The sequence below is a fragment of the Nomascus leucogenys genome, chromosome 12 (assembly GCF_006542625.1).
Source record: "Nomascus leucogenys isolate Asia chromosome 12, Asia_NLE_v1, whole genome shotgun sequence".
Lineage (NCBI taxonomy): Eukaryota > Metazoa > Chordata > Mammalia > Primates > Hylobatidae > Nomascus > Nomascus leucogenys.
The window spans coordinates 6,942,775-6,961,475 of NC_044392.1; the positions used below are offsets into that span (position 1 = coordinate 6,942,775).

The 18,701-nt window shown below is 45.0% G+C and overlaps 1 protein-coding gene across 5 annotated transcripts in view; it reads right to left on the minus strand.

Annotated features, from left to right (window-relative positions):
- The window catches only part of INPP5B (inositol polyphosphate-5-phosphatase B), a 91,663-nt gene that overhangs the window by 5,314 nt on the left and 67,648 nt on the right, over window positions 1-18,701 (minus strand). For all 5 annotated transcript variants that reach the window (XM_030823472.1, XM_030823474.1, XM_030823476.1 and 2 more), the window contains 9 exons: window positions 16,989-17,100; window positions 14,276-14,385; window positions 12,369-12,504; window positions 9,804-9,914; window positions 8,172-8,334; window positions 7,109-7,344; window positions 2,712-2,825; window positions 822-906; window positions 76-203 (listed from right to left, as the gene is read on the minus strand). In XM_030823472.1, coding sequence (XP_030679332.1) covers window positions 76-203; window positions 822-906; window positions 2,712-2,825; window positions 7,109-7,344; window positions 8,172-8,334; window positions 9,804-9,914; window positions 12,369-12,504; window positions 14,276-14,385; window positions 16,989-17,100 — 1,195 coding nt within the window. The remainder of the gene's footprint in view (window positions 1-75; window positions 204-821; window positions 907-2,711; window positions 2,826-7,108; window positions 7,345-8,171; window positions 8,335-9,803; window positions 9,915-12,368; window positions 12,505-14,275; window positions 14,386-16,988; window positions 17,101-18,701) is intronic.

The following is an 18,701-nucleotide window of genomic DNA, read 5'->3' on the forward strand; positions in this document are numbered from 1 at the left end:
CAACTGTGTCCACTCTGTTCCCTCAGCCCCATGGGGTCTGGGGCTAACCACATGCTGCTCAATGCTTCCTCTCACCTGTTTGCTTGCTGTGTAGTTGCCAGAACACTCCAAGCAGTTATGGTAGGCGCTGTAACAGATGACAGGCTCTGGAAGGCTCTCCAGGAAAAGCAGCAGGGCTTCGGCTACAGAATGATTGCTGGCAGCTTTTGGCCCCATTGTTAAGGAACCGATAATGCTGCTGTCCATGGTTAGGAAAAGGCCCAGGAGCAAGCACATGCCAGAAGTGCTGCCTGCCCTGTCAGGCTCTCTGCTCAGGGCTAGGATGCCAGCCTAACTTCTCGAAGGGACCACACTGTTTGTCAGGTGAGCCAGGCCCTCCTGAGTTCCTGCTCTATTGGTTGCTTAAAGTTGTAAATTCTTAGCCTGGGCAACATGGCGAAACCCTGCCTCTACAAAAAGTTCAAAAATTAGCCAGGTGTGGTAGTATGCACCTGTGGTCCCAGCTACTCAGGAGGCTGAGGTGGGAGGATTGCTTGATAAAGGCTGCGGTGATCCAAGATCACACTACTGCACTCCAGCCTGGGTGATAGAGATGGACCCTGTCTCAAAAAAATAAACAAATAAATAAAGTTGTAAAGTCTTCTGTATGCAAACTTTAAGTAAAACATGGTAGCTGAGGATACAATATCAGATTTTGTGCCGTAAAATACTTTCCTTTTTCTCACCCCTCTCACTCATATTTTCTCTCTCTTTCTCTCTCACACACAAACACACACACACACACACACACACACACATATAGCTGAATGTCTGAAGGATACAGAGGTTATCAATCATTCCAGTATCCAAGCAGTCCCTGATATGTTCAAATTCTGACCTCAGGCCTGGTTGCTGAAACAGATCTTCCTGCAAAAGGGAAGACAGTAACAAAACAATTATTTTCTCAGAAAATCATCAGTGATTTCCTGACCTGGCAATATCAATAGCAGAATGCAAAAAGGAGCAGTGTGGTGAGGCCTCTGAATCACCTGATAGATGATCTGATTTAGGCTGATGTGGCGAATTCATCTTGCAGGCCTTCCCTGGCATGTTTCTACAGTAGGTCTTCAGGCATCTACTATAAAACTATGGGTAGGGCACACATCACACAAGAAGATCCAACATTGGAGAAAATGTAAAAGCAGCTATGTTTCCTGCAGTGGTATAGAGGGATTACCCAGGGGAAAAAATGAAGAAAATATACAGTGCATAAGAGCGTAAGAGAACGCTAACAAGGCACCTCAATGCTTTGGGCAAATAAGATTATGGCAGCTGTCAGGTGTGTTGGCTCACGCCTGTAATCCCAGCACTTTGGGAGGCAGAGGCGGGCGGATCACGCGGTCAGGAGATTGAGACCATCCTGGCTAACATGGTGAAACCCTGTCTTTAACAGATTATGGCAGCAAAGCTATTTCCATTAGTCTCAGGATACTTTATGTTCATTTGTTTTACAAAATGACTTAACACCACATAACTGTATTAATAATAACAATATTATATGTATTACTCAAAAGTTCCATTTGAAAGGAGGGCTACAGAGAAGGTAGAATAGTATAGCACTGAAGAATATGACTTCTCTAGCCAGATTCACTGTATTCAAATTCCACCTCTGCCCATTTATCAGCTTTGGGATCTTAACCAAGTTATTCACCTTTCCAGGCATCTGTTTCCTCATCTGAGAACTACTGTGAAAACTAGAGGCAATGCTGTAAAAAACACTTACAATACTGCTTGGTACACTGCAACTTTCAATAAATGTGAGGGGAAAAAAGTGAAAATGGAATATCATAAGAATGTATATTTAAAAAAAAAGGATGTTGCTCTGAAGTGGTAAAGTGGGCTTGTAGTTTGTATAGGTCTCCCTGAAACCTATATAAACAGGTCAGTGAAACTAACCAATCTGATTAGTGAAGGCTGCCCTAGTCACTCTAGAAATTAGGCCTCCAAATTTGTGGCCCAGGGGTTGCATCTGGTCCCCTGCCTCTGCTTTGTTTATGAACAAGTTGGCCCCACCCATTCCCAGAAGCTGGTGAGAGTTCCTGAAGGAAAGCGATGACATCCTGAGAGGCCTCCAGGCAGCTTTCTGGCTGGGGGACCCCAGAGGCCATGGGAAGGAACATGCTGTGCTGTGCTGGGATGGATGGCCTTCCTATGCAATGCTGCTTCCCTTGGGGGTAATCAGGTACTACATGTAATAGCAGGGCCTCTGGCAGGGCCCGGTGGCTCACGCCTGTCATCCCAGCAGTTTGGGAGGCCAAGGCGGGCGGATCACCTGAGGTCAGGAGTTGCAAGACCAGCCTGGCCAACATGGTGAAACCCTATCTCTACAAAAATACAAAAATTAGCCAGGCATGATGGCGGATGCCTGTAATCCCAGCTACTTGGGAGACTGAGGCGGGAGAATCACTTGAACCCAGGAGGTGGAGGTTGCAGTAAGCCGAGATCGCACCATTGCACTCCAGCCTGGGCAACAGAGTAAGACTCTGTCTCAAAAAAAAAAAAAAATTGCAGGGTCTCCCAGGAGTATGAAACATGGCATACTATCTATCCTTCCTCCCCTCCCTGGGTGAAGAACAGTTCTCCACAGGTTCCTTATGCAAAAAGTTCTTGGGGCTGATGGTCCTCAAGGCAGCCTGGCCTCAGTCAGGTCTGAATGCTTAAACACAACCTACCTGCTGGGCAGCATTTCGGTACAGGTAATCAACCATCATCCAGAGCTCTTTGGGGATTTCCATGGGGCTCTCCAACTGGCTCCCATCATCTCCAATCCGTATTGGCATCAGAGTCTGGAAAGCAATCAAGATCATGACAGAACTTCTGCCAGGCTGGCTCCAGGAAAATGCATGGCATGGGGACAGCAAACCCATGGAAGAAGGAAAACATTCCACTGCCCCAACCACGCATTCCACAGACAGAAATGAAATCAGGTGGTATGATCAAGGAACAAAAGGTAATTTTTGAGAATCAGGAGAGGGTTATGACAAGCAGTTTCAATGAATCAGGGGAAATATGCACCATCTTTTTAGGAAAAAATCATTCCTATAGCATTTCACCATTAGAACCAGAGAGAAGATGTGGTCTGGTGAGGAAACAGCACAGACTTGGGAGTCCAAAAATCTGAATTAAAGGCCCAGGTCCACTGTTTTGATTTTCTTTTATTTATTTTTTTTATTTTTTATTTTATTTTTATTTTTTTGAGATGGAGTCTTGCTCTGTCGCCCAGGCTGGAGTGCAGTGGCGCAGTCTCGGCTCACTGCAAGCTCCGCCTCCCAGGTTCACGCCATTCTCCTGCCTCAGCCTCCTGAGTAGCTGGGACTATAGGCACCCCCACCATTCCTGGCTAATTTTTTGTATTTTTAGTAGAGACGGGGTTTCACCGTGGTCTGGATCTCCTGACCTCGTGATCCGCCCGCCTCGGCCTCCCAAAGTGCTGGGATTACAAGCATGAGCCACCGCGCCCGGCCATTTTATTTTTATTTTTTTGAGACAGACTCTCACTCTGTCACCCAGGCTGGAGTGCAATGGCACAATCTCAGCTCACTGCAACCTCCGCCTCCCAGGTTCAAGCAATTCTTCTGCCTCAGCCTCCCTAGTAACTGGGATTACAGCATGTGCCATCACGCCTGGCTAATTTTTTGTATTTTAGTAGAGATGGGGTTTCACCATGTTGCCCAGGCTGGTCTCGAACTCCTGAGCTCAAGCAATCCACCCACCTCGGCCTCCCAAAGTGCTAGGATTACAGGCATGAGCCACCGTGCCCGGCCTGATTTTTTTTTAATTAATTGATCTTTTTTTTTTTAATTTTGAAGTGGGGTCTTGCTATGTTGCCCAGGCTAGTCTTGAACACTTGGACTCAAGTGATCTACCCATCTCAGCATCCCAAAGGGCTGAGATTACACGCATAAGCCACCATACCAAGCCTCCAGGTCCACTGTTTTTATTTATTTATTTATTTATTAACTTATTTATTTATTTGAGACGGAGTCTTGCTCTTTCGCTCAGGCTGGAGTGCAGTGGTGCGATCTCGGCTCACTGCAACCTCCTCCTCCCGGGTTCAAGCAATTCTCCTGCCTCAGCCTCCTGAGCAGCTGGGAATACAGGCGCCCACCACCGCACCCAGCTAATTTTTTTATTTTTAGTAGAGACGGGGGTTTCACCATCTTGGCCAGGCTGGTCTCGAACTCCTGACCTCGTGATCCACCCGCTTCAGCCTCCCAAAGTTCTGGGATTACAGGCGTGAACCACTGCACCCAGCCTCCAGGTCCACTGTTAACTCACCATATGACCTGTGACAAATCACTCTCCTTGATTGGGCCCCTGTTTTCATCTACATGATGAAAAACAGGGAGTTCCAGACTCCCTAAATTTAAAAATGCATTGGAAAAAAAGCATACATATTACCATAGATCTCCAAATTAGTTCCCTTGTATTAGAACTGTCTCCATAGGAACCTTTCAGATCACAGCAAATTTAGTTTAGGATGATAACCTACCGATGATGATTTAAAAAAAAAAAAAAAAAAGAATAATATCATTGACTATGGAACTTTCATTATTTTAGAATTCATGGCTGAGTTTGTCTTCTTTTTTAGAGACAGTGTCTTGAGCTATCGCTCAGGTACTGCAGACTTGAACTCCCAGGCTCCCTCCTGCCTTGGCTTCCCAAGTAGCTAGGACTACAAGTGCACACCCCCATACCCAGCTCATTTCTTAAATTTTTTGTAGAGATGGAGTCTCATTACATTGAGCAGGCTGGTCTCAAAGTCCTGGCCTAAAATATTTCTCCTGCCTTGACCTCCCAGAGTGCTAGGATTACAATCATGAGTCACTGTGTCCAACCCATGGCTGAGTTTCTCTAATGTACTGCTACAAACTGAATGTGTATGTCCCCCTCAAATACATACATTGAAACCTAATCCCTCATGTGATGGTACTAGGAGGTAGGGCCTTTGGGAGATGGTTAGGTCATAAGGGCTCTGCCCTGATGAATGGGATTAGTGGCCCTAAACAAGACATCTCAGAGACTCCCTCCCCTCTTCTGCCATGTAAGAACACAGTGAGAAGATGGCCCTCTATGAACCAGGAGGTAGGCCCTCACCAGATACCAAATCTGGCAGTGCCTTGATCTTGGACTTCTCAGTCTCCAGAAATGTGAGAAATAAATTTCTGTTGTTGATAAACCACCCAGTCTATGGGATACTGTTATAGCAGCCCAAACAAACAAAGAACATACTGTAAGTGAAATACTGAAAAACATGGCCACAGCATTTTGCAGCTTTTCTTTCCTATCAAGAAGTGGAGTTAGGCAGGGCATGGTGGCTCACGCCTGTAATCCCAACACTTGGTGAGGCTGAGGTGGGTGGATCAGCTGAGGTCAGGAGTTTGAGACCAGCCTGGCCAACATGGCGAAACCCCGTCTCTACTAAAAATATAAAAAAATTAGCCGGGTATGTTGGCGGGCACCTGTAATCCCAGCTACTGGGGAGGCTGAGGCAGGAGAATCGTTTGAACCAGGGAGGCAGAGGTTGCAGTAAGCCACGATTGTGCCACTGCACTCCAGCCTGGTGGACAGAGTGAGACTCCAACTCACAAAACAAAACAAAACAAACAAGGCCAGGTGTGGTGGCTCACACCTGCAATCCCAACACTTTGGAAAGCTGACGGGGGCAGATCACTTGAGGTCAGGAGTTCAAGACCAGCCTGGCCAACATGGTGAAACTCCCTCTATTAAAAATACAAAAATTGGCTGGGTGCAGTGGCTCACGCCTGTAATCCTAGCACTTTGGGAGGCTGAGGCGGGCGGATCACGTGAGGTCAGGAGTTCAAGAACAGCCTGGCCAACATGGTAAAATCCTGTCTCTACTAAAATACCAAAATTAGCTGGGCATGATGGCAGGTGCCTGTAATCTCAGCTACTTGGGAGGCTGAGATGGGAGAATTGATTGAACCTGGGAGATGGTGGTTGCAGTGAGTCAAGATGTGCCACTGCATTCCAACCTGGGCGGCTGAGTGAGACTCCGTCTCAAAAAAAAAAAAAAAAAAAAAATGCAAAAATTAGCTGGGTGTGGTGGTGTGCATGCCTGTAGTCCCAGCTACTGGGGTAGCAGAGGCAAGAGAATCACTAGAACTCAAGAGGTGGAGGTTGCAGTGAGCTGAGATTGAGCCACTGCACTCCAGCCTGGACAATAGAGTGAGACTCAATCTCAAAAAAAAAAAAAAAAAAAAAAAAAAGCCAGGCGCGGTGCCTCATGCCTGTAATCCCAGCACTTTGAGAGGCCAAGATGGGCAGATCACCTGAGGTTGGGAGTTCGAGACCAGCCTGACCAACATGGAGAAACACCGTCTCTACTAAAAACACACAAAATATTAGCCAGGCGTGGTGGCGCATGCCTGTAGTCCCAGCTACTCGGGAGGCTGAGGCAGGAGAATCGCTTGAACCCGGGAGGCAGAGGTTACGGTGAGCCAAGATCACGTCATTGCACTCCAGCCTGGGCAACAAGAGTGAAACTCCATCTCAAAAAAACAAAAAGAAGTGGAGTCTTTCTCCACTCATAGAATCTAGTCTGGCTTCACAACTTGCTCTACCAATAAAACATGGCAGAAGTGGCCTTGTATGCATTTTGGAGCCTATGCTACCAAAGGCCTTACAGTTCTTCTCTCATGTTCTTGCCACTACCTACAGAAGCCTGAGCTAGCCTTCTGAATGATGAGTCCATGTGGTGAGTGAAACCCAGAGAAAAGCTAACACCAAGACATGTGAGAGAGGCCATCTGGAGACCTCTGGCCATCACAGCTGCCATCTGATTATAACCACACAAATGGGGCTAGGTGAGACCAGCAAAAGACCCACATTGGAAACCCACAGAATTATGAGAAGCAATAACTCGGTGTTAAAAACTACTAAAATTTCAGGATGGTTTGTAGCACAGCAATATACAGCTGATACACTAAGCAAGCTCTAGGAGGCTGAAGAATTTCTAAGTCCCTAGGAAGGTAGGAATAGGAATATCTTGTTTGACTGGCTTGGCTGCTACAAAGTTCTAGATGTTTCTTTGTGGCATATTACTCACCAGCTCACTAATAGTTTCAAGTGGTAGGTCCAAGATTGGCTCTCTCATGTAACACAGTGTATGAATGGGAGACCCGAAACAGCTGGGCAGGTAGTTCCCAGACACAGACAAAAAGTAATCCTTTCCCCTGTCCAAGTGCAGAACCAGAATGTCCTCAATTTTGTCTTCACCCGAGTTGAGCTTTGTAGCTGTCGTCTTATTTACGAAGAGCTCCAATTTAATCTCAATGTCAGAATCTGCAGAGAAATTTTAAGAATAATGTTGGCCGGGGGGAAGCCAAGAGGAAAGGGGAAAGAAGGTAGGAGGGAAAAGGGTAAGGCATAAAGGGTTAGGAAAAGGAAAGAAAAGGTATCAGCCAACCAACAAGCACCTAAATGTGCTTGGCATGCAGGATACACAAGAACAAAGAGTTTATAGTCCAACTGGGAATATGAAAACAACAAACAAAAACATTTGAATAGACAAATGCTATAAAATTCAAGTACTAAGGAGCACAGCTCAAGCTAGAAATACTAACAGAATAAGAAGGCATGGATCAAAGAGCCTTCCCTGAGCCAAGTAAGATGAAGATACCTGATTCAGTAGAAGTGTAACGCAATTATCAGCCTGTGAATTGTCCACAAAACACCCTTCATTGTTCCATCACACAGTACCATGCAGAGTGCGAAGGAGAAGTCGGGAAAAATGTGGATGGTACATTCCAGAGCCAGATATAATTTCTGGATTACTTCCCCATTATCAAGAGCAGATAATTGGGAGTTGATTATACCAAGATAGTAAAATGGTTCCTTTAACAGCAGCACCTGTTCTACAGCAATCTTATGTTTTCTCTTTCTGTGAAATTATGGAACATATAAATGACTGAGAATGCTTTTGAAACTGAACTCATGCTCCTCACTATTTTCTATTTTATTTATGAATGGGTTCATCTATAGGGCTTTTTTAAAAGCCTCAAGCAGAGAATAAAACACTCAATCAAAAAGCTCATTTTAGGAAAATGAGCAAATATAGAGTAAGGCATTCCCCAAACCAGATACCAGAAAGTTAGGAACAGAGGCCTTACCTGGCAGGAGGAAGCCTCTGCTGGGGTTGGCATTCAGCCACTGCTTACAGTAAGACTCTTCATCAGGCTTGTTGATGAATTCAAAATGACAGGGTACTTGTCCATTATGAATTGTAAAGGATTCTATTTTCAATTGCCTGTACTTCACATTCTGAAAACAGAACTGGGAAGAAGCCCGGCACCAGTGAAAACCAGTGCCCTTTCCTCGGCAACCTGCCCAGCCACCCCAACTGAGCAGTCCTTACCATGGAAAGAAAATGAAGGACCATCTCTTTTAAATGTTTCTGCTTTAAGTATCTACCTGGAAGGCCACAGTTCCCACTAAAGACTAGTTATCCGTGTTTAACCCAAAATCCAAAAATTCTGTTTGTTTTTATATGTCTAATTCCTGAAGAAGTCAAAGTTTATATCTTCTATACCCAAAAACCATTTACAAAATACCCTTCACAAATTCCACTTCTAAACATGAAGATCAAGCCCATCCTTCCAAGTAGCTGGACATCTAGGGCATTAAAAATGCCATCTGTGGCTGCCACAGTGGCTCAGGCCCATAATCCTAGCACTTTGGGAGGCCGAGATGGGCGGATCACTTGAGCTCAGGAGTTCAAGACCAGCCTGGCCAACATGGCGAAACCCCATCTCTACTAAAAATACAAAAATTAGCCAGGCATGGTGGCACAGCCTGTAATCCCAGCTCCTGGGAGGCAGAGACAGGCGAATTGCTTGAACCTAGGAGGAGGAGGTTGCAGTGAGCCGAGATTGTGCCATTGCACTCCAGCCTGGGTGACAGAGTGAGACTCTGTTTAAAACAAACAAACCAAACAAAAAAACGCCTTCACCTTAAACCCCAATTTGACTTTGCAGAATGTCAAGTGTGAATGATCTTCCATGTGGCTCTTCCATGAAAAACCTTCAGACCTTATGCAACTTCCTATATTACCTATTCCTTTTCTATACCATCTTCCCTCCCATTAACTCATGGGTATCCAAACTCAATTTAATCTCAAAGCAAAGCAACAGTAAGAAGAAAAATCCATTGCAAGAATACATAATAGTTGTTCTAAATTCAAAACACATTTTGAACCATATTCTGGCTTAGAAGAGCAGGACATGATAGTCTAAGCCAACAACCTCTCTCTTCTCAGCTAACACCATCAGCCTCACTTTATCTAGAAGCAGACTATCAAGAAAGACCACAGTCCAATAGTGCTATAGGTGCCTCCTAGAACTCTGAGCTCCGATAGATGAGGAGATTTAAGCTCTAGGAATAGAAGAGCCCAACACTAATACTCTTTTTTTTTTTTTTTTTTTTTGAGACGGAGTCTCACTCTGTCGCCCAGGCTGGAGTGCAGTGGCGCAATCTCGGCTCACTGCAAGCTCCACCTCCCGGGTTCATGTCATTCTCCTGCCTCAGCCTCCCAAGTAGCTGGGACTACAGGCACCTGCCACCACGCCTGGCTAATTTTTTGTATTTTTAGTAGAGACGTGGTTTCACCGTGTTAGCCAGGATGGTCTCGATCTCCTGACCTTGTGATCTGCCCACCTCGGCCTCCCAAACTGCTGGGATTACAGGCGTGAGCCACTGCACCCGGCCTGAGCCCAATGCTAATATTCTTAACATGTCCTTCCTACCTCTCGCTTGGACAGGGACACAGAAGGAATGTTGGCATTTTCCATCTTATCCAGGGAGCGAACAATTTCCTCCAGAGTCTTCCTGTAAAGCTCATCATTTACAACCCTCACCTGAAAGGGAAACATCAGAGACTGAGTACCTTGGCTTCTGCCCATTTCCTCTTTCTCATTATAGAGGGCGTTCAGAGCACTGGGAAATAGCAGTTGATAGCAACACAGAAAACAACGGCTATAGATTCAATTAATTAATGAACTCCATTAACAATTGACTTAGAAGGATCTGCCAGAGGCAAAGCTTGTGGTTCAGGCATCTGCTTCCTGATTATCAGAAAAAATACATGGAAGTGAAAGCATGGTTAGCAGTTAGTTCTGCCAGGTCTTAGGCCCAGGGCAGAAAAATGCTTGCCCAGTACCTAGCTCGATTTTGCTTGCTGCCACCAACAGGCCAGCAGTGAGAACCTTTTCTAGGGCTTTGATGTAAAGCAGTGTTTCTCAAGCTTTTTTTTTTTTTTTTTGCAACAAGGTCTTGCTGTCACCCAGGCTGGAGTGCAGTAGAGTGATCATGGCTCACTGCAACCTCCGCCTTCTGGGTTCAAGTGATCCTCGTAACTCAGCCCCCCAAGAAGCTAGGACCACAGACACAAGCCACCATGCCCAGCTAATTTTTTTATTTGTTGTAGAGATGGGGGTTTTGCCATGTTGCCCAGGCTGGTCTTGAACTCCTGAGCTTAAGCAATCAGCAATCCATCCACCTCAGCCTCCCAAAGTGCTGGGATTACAGGTGTGAATCATTCTAATGATAATAAAGAGCCACCGCAAATAGATAATAAATAAATGAGAAGGCTCATGCCTGTAATCCCAGCACTTGGGGTGGCCAAGGCAGAAGGATCGCCTGAGCCCAGGAGTCACTTGAGACCAGTCTGGGCAAGATAGCAAGATGCTGCCTCTTAAAAAACAAACAAAAAAAGGGCCGAGAGCGGTGGCTCACGCCGGTAATCCCAGCACTTTGGGACACCGAAGCAGGCAGATCATGAGGTCAGGAGATCCAGACCATCCTGGCTAACACGGTGAAACCCTGTCTCTACTAAAAATACAAAAAAAAAAAAAAAATTAGCCGGGCGTAGTGGCGGGCGCCTGTAGTCCCAGGTACTTGGGAGGCTGAGGCAGGAAAACGCGTGAACCCGGGAGACGGAGCTTGCAGTGAGCCAAGATGGCACCACTGCACTCCAGCCTGGGCGACAGAGCAAGACTCCGTCACAAAAAAAAAAAAAAGTTAGCCAGGCAAGGTGACACACACATATAGGCATGCCTGTAATCCTACCTACTCAGGAGGCTGATGTATGTGGGAGGATTGCTTAAGCCCAGCAGATTGAGGCCGCAGTTCGCTGTGACTGTGCCACTGCATCACTGCACTCCAGCCTGGGTGACAGACCAAAACAGTGTCTGGAAAAAAAAAAGGCCGGGAGCGGTGGCTCATGCCTGTAACCACAGCACTTTGGGAGGCCGAGTCAGGTGGATCACGAGGTCAGGAGATCGAACCCCATCTCTACTAAAAATACAAAAAAAAAAAAAAAAAAAGCCAGACGTGGTGCAATGTGCCTGTAATCCCAGCTACTTGGGAGGCTGAGGCAGGAGAATCGCTTGAACCTGGGAGGTGGAGGTTGCAGTAAGCCGAAATTGCGCCACTGCACTACAGCCTGGGTGACAGAGCGAGACTCCACCTTGACAAAAAAAAAAAAGGAAAGGAAGAAAAAGATGCCGATCTCATAGGTAATCAGGGAAATGTAATCTAACATAATAAAATATCTGCTTATTGGGTTGGCAAAAATTTTGAAGATTGATAAAACCCAATATTGACAAGGGTATGGGAAAATAAACTCATACATGGTTGGTAGAAGTATAAAGTGGTAAAACTGTTGCGAGGATAATTTAGCAAGATCTAATAAATTTAAAATACATTTTTTATTTGAACCGCTAATTTCATCTCTAATAATTTCATTCTATAGACATACACTGATACACAAAGATACATGTGAAGGGTGGTCACAACAGCACTGTGTATAATAGCAAAACTGGAAATAACTTTATGATCATCAATACATACATTATGGCTCATCCATACTATGGAATACTTTGCAACCTTTAAAAATAATGAGAAGGAAGCTCTACCTTCACTGTCATGGAAAGATCTCCTAAGACATATTCAGTCGGGGAAAAAAAGATGTCCTCAGAGCAAAATGTATAATATGATCTCTTTTACAAAAAAGGAAAAATATCCTCAATGTTGTATACACAATACTGACACACCCATTTATAAATGCATAGAGAAAGGTCTGCAAAGAAACAGTTCAAAAATGCAAAAGGGAACTTCCATGTATGAGGAAAAATGCAGAGGCATACTAAAACGATTATTAAGCAAGTTGTTAATAATTGTTTTAAATTGTCCTAAAAGGGGCTTCCTCCCACTCAAAAGGAGAGGAAGAAACCAGAAAGACAAGAAATGGTCTTGGTTGTGAAAGCCAATTTCCTCTAGAATGATTACAACAGGTACCAGCTGCCACCTACCCCGATGTCAAACACTGAGCTGACAGGCTTGTGGTCACTGGTCTTCAGGGCCATGTGGCTCTGGTAACTCAGCTGAGTGATGTTCTTCCCTTTCCAGAGGATCCGGTCACACCAGGCAGGAGCACGGCACTTCTCACTGAAATGCAAAGTCCACACTGGAAGTACTCACAGAAACAGCAGTGCCCGCTGCCTGGCGAGTGCCCTGGCTCAGGCAGGGAGTGATGAATCAGGGCCTTCATGTCCATGTGGCTAAGTCATCTGAGGCAGCAAGAGCAATTCGGGCCCACCAAGGGATAACATGTATCCTGTGGGTATCATCCAAAACAACTATGAAAGCTCAAAGCCAAAACAGAGTTCAGACTGATTCTCTCATCTTTATCCTCCTATGAGAATCAGGGGAGAATTAAAAAACCAATCTGACAGTCAGCACTCTACGGTCTTTATTTTTTATTTTTATTTACTTATTTATTTATTTTTATAGAGATGGAGTCTTGCTCTGTTGCCCAGGCTGGAGTGCAGTGGCGCGATCTCGGCTCACTGCAACCTCCGCCTCCCAGGTTCAAGCAATTCTCCTACCTCAGCCTCCTGAATAGCTGGGACTATAGGTGCGCACTGCCACGGCTGGCTAATTTTTTGTATTTTAGTAGAGGTGGAGTTTCACCATGTTGCCCAGGCTGGTCTTGAACTCCTGAGCTCAGGCAATCTGCCTGCCTTGGCCTCCCAAAGCTGGGATTACAGGCGTGAGCCACTGCACCCAGCCTATGGTCTTTAAAAGATCCTGGTTAAGGCCAGGCATATTGGCTCACGCCTGTAATCCCAGCACTTTGGGAGGCCAAGGCAGGGGGATCACGAGGTCAGGAGATCATGAGGTCAAGAGATTGAGACCATCCTGGCCAACATGGTGAAACCCTGTCTGTACTAAAAATATAAAAATTAGCTGGGCGTGGTGGTGTGTGCCTGTAGTCCCAGCTACTCAGGAGGCTGAGGCAGGAGAATTGCTTGAACCTGGGAGGCGGAGGTTGCAGTGAGCTGAGATTGTGCCACTGCACTACAGCCTGGCGACAGAGCGAGACTCCGTCTCAAAAAAAAAAAAAAAAAAAAAAAAGATGCTAGTTAAGAGAACAGCCTCTGAATTCCCACTGCCTGGGTTCAAATCCTACCTGTACCCCTTGTCTGCTTGGGGGCCTCTTTAATTTTTCTATGCTTCAGTTTCCAATCTCATAAAATGAGGTTAATAAATCATACCTACTTCAACAGGTTCTTGAGGATTAAATGAGAAAATAACAAGTGCATCAAATAGTACATGGCACATGGTAAGCACTAATAAAAAATATTAACTACTTTGGGAGGCTGAGGCAGACAGATCACTTGAGGTCAGGAGTTCAAGACCAGCTTGGCCAACATGGTGAAACCCCGTCTCTACAAAATTAGCTGGGCCTGGTGGCACATGCCTGTAATCCCAGCTACTTGGGAGGATGAGGCAGGAGAATTGCTTGAACTCGGGAGGCAGGGGTTGCAGTGGGCCAAGATCCAGCCATTGTACCCTAGCCTGGGTGACAGAGCAAGACTCCATCTCAAAACAAACAAACAAACAAAAATATTAACTACTGTGTAATGTCCAAGTTCCAGCTAAGTTAGTTAGAATCATCCCATTCTAGGCACAGCTAAAAAGTAAATCAGTATTAAAAATTATTATGGAACAAAGGCTAAGGCAGTCACAAAGTTAATACATGGGAAAGAAGGCTGCTTCATGAGCAGATACTGAGAGAAAATGTTTGATCAGAGTGCAAAACATAGGGAAAAAGTCACAGGAAGCATATATTCTTCCTTAGGTCCAAAAGGGCAAGTGCTTCCCAGAATTTCTGGGTTTCCGTTTGCTCAACCCTTTGAAGCAACCTCTGACCTACCTGGTATCCCAGTCGTCAGAGCCCGTATCATACTTGTAAGTAGGCTGGAATGTGAGCTCACCCTCTGTGAAGCCTTCAAAGACAGTCTTTGCGGCCACCTGAATTTTCAGCTATACAAAAGGATGGGAGAAAAAAAAATCTCAGAATAAAAAGGTCAAACTTTGAATTAGTGGGGAAAAGGATATCAATCTGGAATTCAAACTCTAACCCAAAGGAAAAAGCCCCAAAAGAAAGTTATTCTGTAAGATCATAAGTTAGCTAACTCCTAGGAAGTGGACAAGCTGACCACTCCTTTGCCTGTATATGGTTTTTATTTTTTATTTTTTAAGTTTTTAATGTTATTTATTTATTTATTTATTTATTTTGAGACGGAGTCTCGCTCTGTCACCTGGGCTGGAGTGCAGTGGCGCAATCTCGGCTCACCGCAACCTCCGCCTCCCAGGTTAAAGCGATTCTCCTGCCTCAGTCTCCTGAGCAGCTGGGTTACAGGCACATGCCACCATGCCCAGCTAACCTTTGTATTTTTAGTAGAGACAGGGTTTCACCATGTTTGCCAGGCTGGTCTCGAACTCCTGACGTGATCCGCCTGCCTCGGCCTCCCAAAGTGCTGGGATTACAGGCGTGAGCCACCGCGCCTGGTCTAATGTTTTTTATTTTTTAATCTCACTCTGTTGCCCAGGCTGGAGTACCATGGTGCGACCATAGCTCACTACAGCCTCCATCTCCTGGGCTCAGGCAATCCTCCTGCCTCAGCCTCCCAAGTAGCTGGAACTGCAGCTGCACACCACCACACAGCTATATTTAAAAATTTTTTAGAGACAGGATCTCACTATGTTGCCTAGGCTGGTCCCAAACTCTTGGCCTCGAGTGATCCTCCCCCCCTTGGTCTCCCAAAACGTTGGGATTGCATGTGCAAGCCATTGTGTCTGGCTAAGGCTCTTTCGTAAGGGCGTAGCTACACCCAAAGGGCCTGAGTATCATCTTACTGAGATATCTTTAAGAGGATTAGGTACCACTTAACAAACTAATAGTTTTTCTCTTCCAGGTATCAAACACTTCATCTGTGTAGCACAGTTGCTCCAAATATACACAAAGATAGAACTGCACTGTCAAATTAGTTATGCAAACTGGGAGAAGCTCTGTGCCTTTGTTTCTCCATCTGTAAATTTTGGATTTATAATAGAATCTACCTCATAGCGTCTTTAGAAAGATTCACTGTCAACTTAAACAGTGCCTGACACATTAGGAAAACAGCTAGCATCCTTCCTATTAACTTTAGGAGCACCTTCTAGATCACACTCTCAGCAAGATCAAAACCACAGGTACCCTTCCCTCTTCCCTGGAGCACCACATTTGGCACTGCATAGACTGGTGAAGAACTGTCAGCTCTAAGATTGCACAAGGTCAGCTATTTAGTAGATACTACTTGCCAAATTCCTGGAAAAAACTATTTAAAAAGCAACAGAAAATAGTAAAAATGTAGGTATGAATGTAAGTTGATGCTTACGTATAGACCTTAAAACCATGTGGTAGGCAGATAACAGACAAAATGGGTACTACTACTTCAGAAAAGAAGGCAAGTAGAGATGGGTATCAAACTACAAGAGAAATTAGAATGCCTCAGACCAGAACACAGAGGAGATAAACAGACAGAGAAAGACATAACTAAGTTGAGATTCTTTTTCTTTACTTAATCTGTACCGGGGAAAAAAAGATAATACAGGCCAGGCACGGTGGCTCACGCCTGTAATCCCAGCACTTTGGGAGGCCGAGCTGGGTGGATCACGAGGTCAGGAGTTTGAGACCAGCCTGGCCAGCACGGTGAAACCCCATTTCTACTAAAAATATAAAAAATTAGCTGGGCATACTGGCGCGCGCCTGTAGTCCCAACTACTTGCAACGTTAAGGCAGGAGAATTGCTTGAACCCAGCAGGCAGAGGTTGCAGCGAGCTGAGGTCACAACATTGCACTCCAGCCTCGGTGCCAGAGCGAGACTCTGTCTCAAAAAAATAAAAAAAAAAGATAATAGAAAGATTTAGACTAACGACAATACTAAGGTTACTAAAAGGGAGGATATAGAACAACAACAACAAAAAAGGACTTTAACATTCTGAACAACCTGACCACCGGAACAGGTCTGAAATCTGCTGAGAGAAGTAGCCAGAAGAAAGTCACAGAGAAACAGATTCTCTTGTACTGTGAAACAGCGAGTGCTCTGAGAAGGAAACGCTACGTCAAGCAATGATGGAGAACAGCAGGTTACAGAACTGATTCCTAAAGGAAGTGAGGAAAGCCACTTGGGAAGAGCTGTCACTCACACTGGAGAAGTCTGGTGAGGAGAAGCAGAGAGGACAAGGAGGCTCATTCTACAAACAATTATGACATAGTCTTAAATATACCAAGTCCTTTCTTCAAGGACGCTTGGTACTCCTTTGGCCCTAACTTCAGACCTCTTGAATAAATGAATGACAAGGTGAGAGAGAGAACATGCTCTTGCTCCCGAAGGAGGCAAGGTGCTTCAGGAGAGAGCCAATGGGGAGACAATTATGGAAGAGGGAAATGCAGACGAAATGAAGAAATGACTGGACAACATCAGGAACTCGGAAACCTCCCAAGCCAAGGAAGAAGAGGCTGCGAGTTTGGAAGCCAGGCTTTTCTGTGCCCTCACGGTGGAGGACAGCTGCTGGAAGAGGGCACTGGTGGCCATCTGTACCTGATCATATGCATACAGGGTTTGAAAGTCCTTCTCTTCGATGAGCTTTTTCACTTTTTCCACATCCAGCTCTTCTATCCTGTAGTTGAGGTCCCCCAGCCACAAGATCACACTGTGAGGACAGAGCACAAAGGTAACAGGGTTTAGGAGGGACTTTAACCTGATCTACCCAGGGTGCTTCTGACAAAGGCCCCTGAGGCTCAGCCTCTTGGGAGGTGGGTGGGAAAATGGCTCAACTGTTTGGGAAATTTTTTTCTCTCACCATCCCATTTAATATTCTAATGTGATACTTGCTGAATTATCTTGGTGCAAGTTCATTATAAACAGCCTCGTGTTCTCCTTAACTATTTTATTCTTGTACGTTGGAAAGACAGTCTAATAAGATCTAAAAGATAGCAATTTACCCCATTCCTGGGAAGAGGGAAAAAAATCAAGAATTGAGAGTCACGCCAATCACCCAGAGATCCCAAATCAGATGATGCCAAGATGCCACCTCTGCCTCTGTGTATACTGCAGTCCACAAAACACACTCGGAGCCTTTGTTTCTAGAGCAGAGTTCCTCTGAAACAAAGTTCAAACTTTACAGTGGAGCCTGGATTTAACCCGCAGTATATCATTGGTTGGCTCTTTCTGTACTGCTGAGTAGAGTGTAGAAGGTGTTTCATTCCTCCTGCTGCTTTGGGAAAAAGCTAACTGAAGGCTCCCTGATGACACTGTACATCTCATTAAGTCTAATACTGCTGTATCTGAAGCCAACAACCACGTCATTAGAGAATCTGCACAGCAGTACACGCACACCAAAATTAATGCATCCACAAACTAAAAGCAGACAAACTGACACATAAGCTGCGACCTCACAAACTAGGATGCTGCAGGTTCACCAGAATGGAAGAGCTCGGCTGCAAGACACTCCCTGCTAGGCTCCCTGGAGAAGAAAAACCATCCTGTCAGCTTCCAGAACACCAAAAAGCTCCAGACAGTTCCACCTCGGCAGGCAGGACAAGAGGCGTAACTCTGTTTACTCCTTGGCAGATATCACGGCCCCAGTGGCTTCTTCCTCTTTATAAAAGAAGTGGCATAAGCTTCCACTGTTATCATAAAGTCTAAAATTCGAAGGCTTTGACTTTAGACAAATAGGAAGTTTTAGAGATAAATGAGATAAAGTAAAGAGAAGAAACAAAAATTAGCACAAGATGCTCTCAGAAGCTGCAACCATAGCTTTGTAAAGTTGAATTAAGAGGAAAAAAAGACCAAGTGGAGGCAAACCAATGTAGTCCAACTCCCAATTATACATGCTCTGGAAAGAACAGATATATAAAATCCTAAAACATACTTCTAAAAACTGGGTTTGAGATGCTCATTCTTTGGTTGTTTTCTTCATGTTGGAGGTAGGCAGACCCAAATTAAAATAAATCTTTAAAAAAAAGAAATCTTAAGCAGAACTCAGACTACAATATAGCTGTCAACTGCTGTTTTGTCATATTCTCTGCTCAAAATAAACTTTTCCCTCTCCTTTCTCCTCTCCTTTCCTTTCTTTTTTCTTTTCTCCTCTCTTTGTCTTTCCCCTCCCCTTCCCTTTCTCTTATCTTCCTGCCTCAGCTTCCTGAGTAGCTGCGATTACAGGCATGCAGAATCACACCCAGATAATTTTTAAATTTTTTTCAGAGACAGGTTCTTACTATGTCTCTACTAGCCCAGGCTAGTCTTGAACTC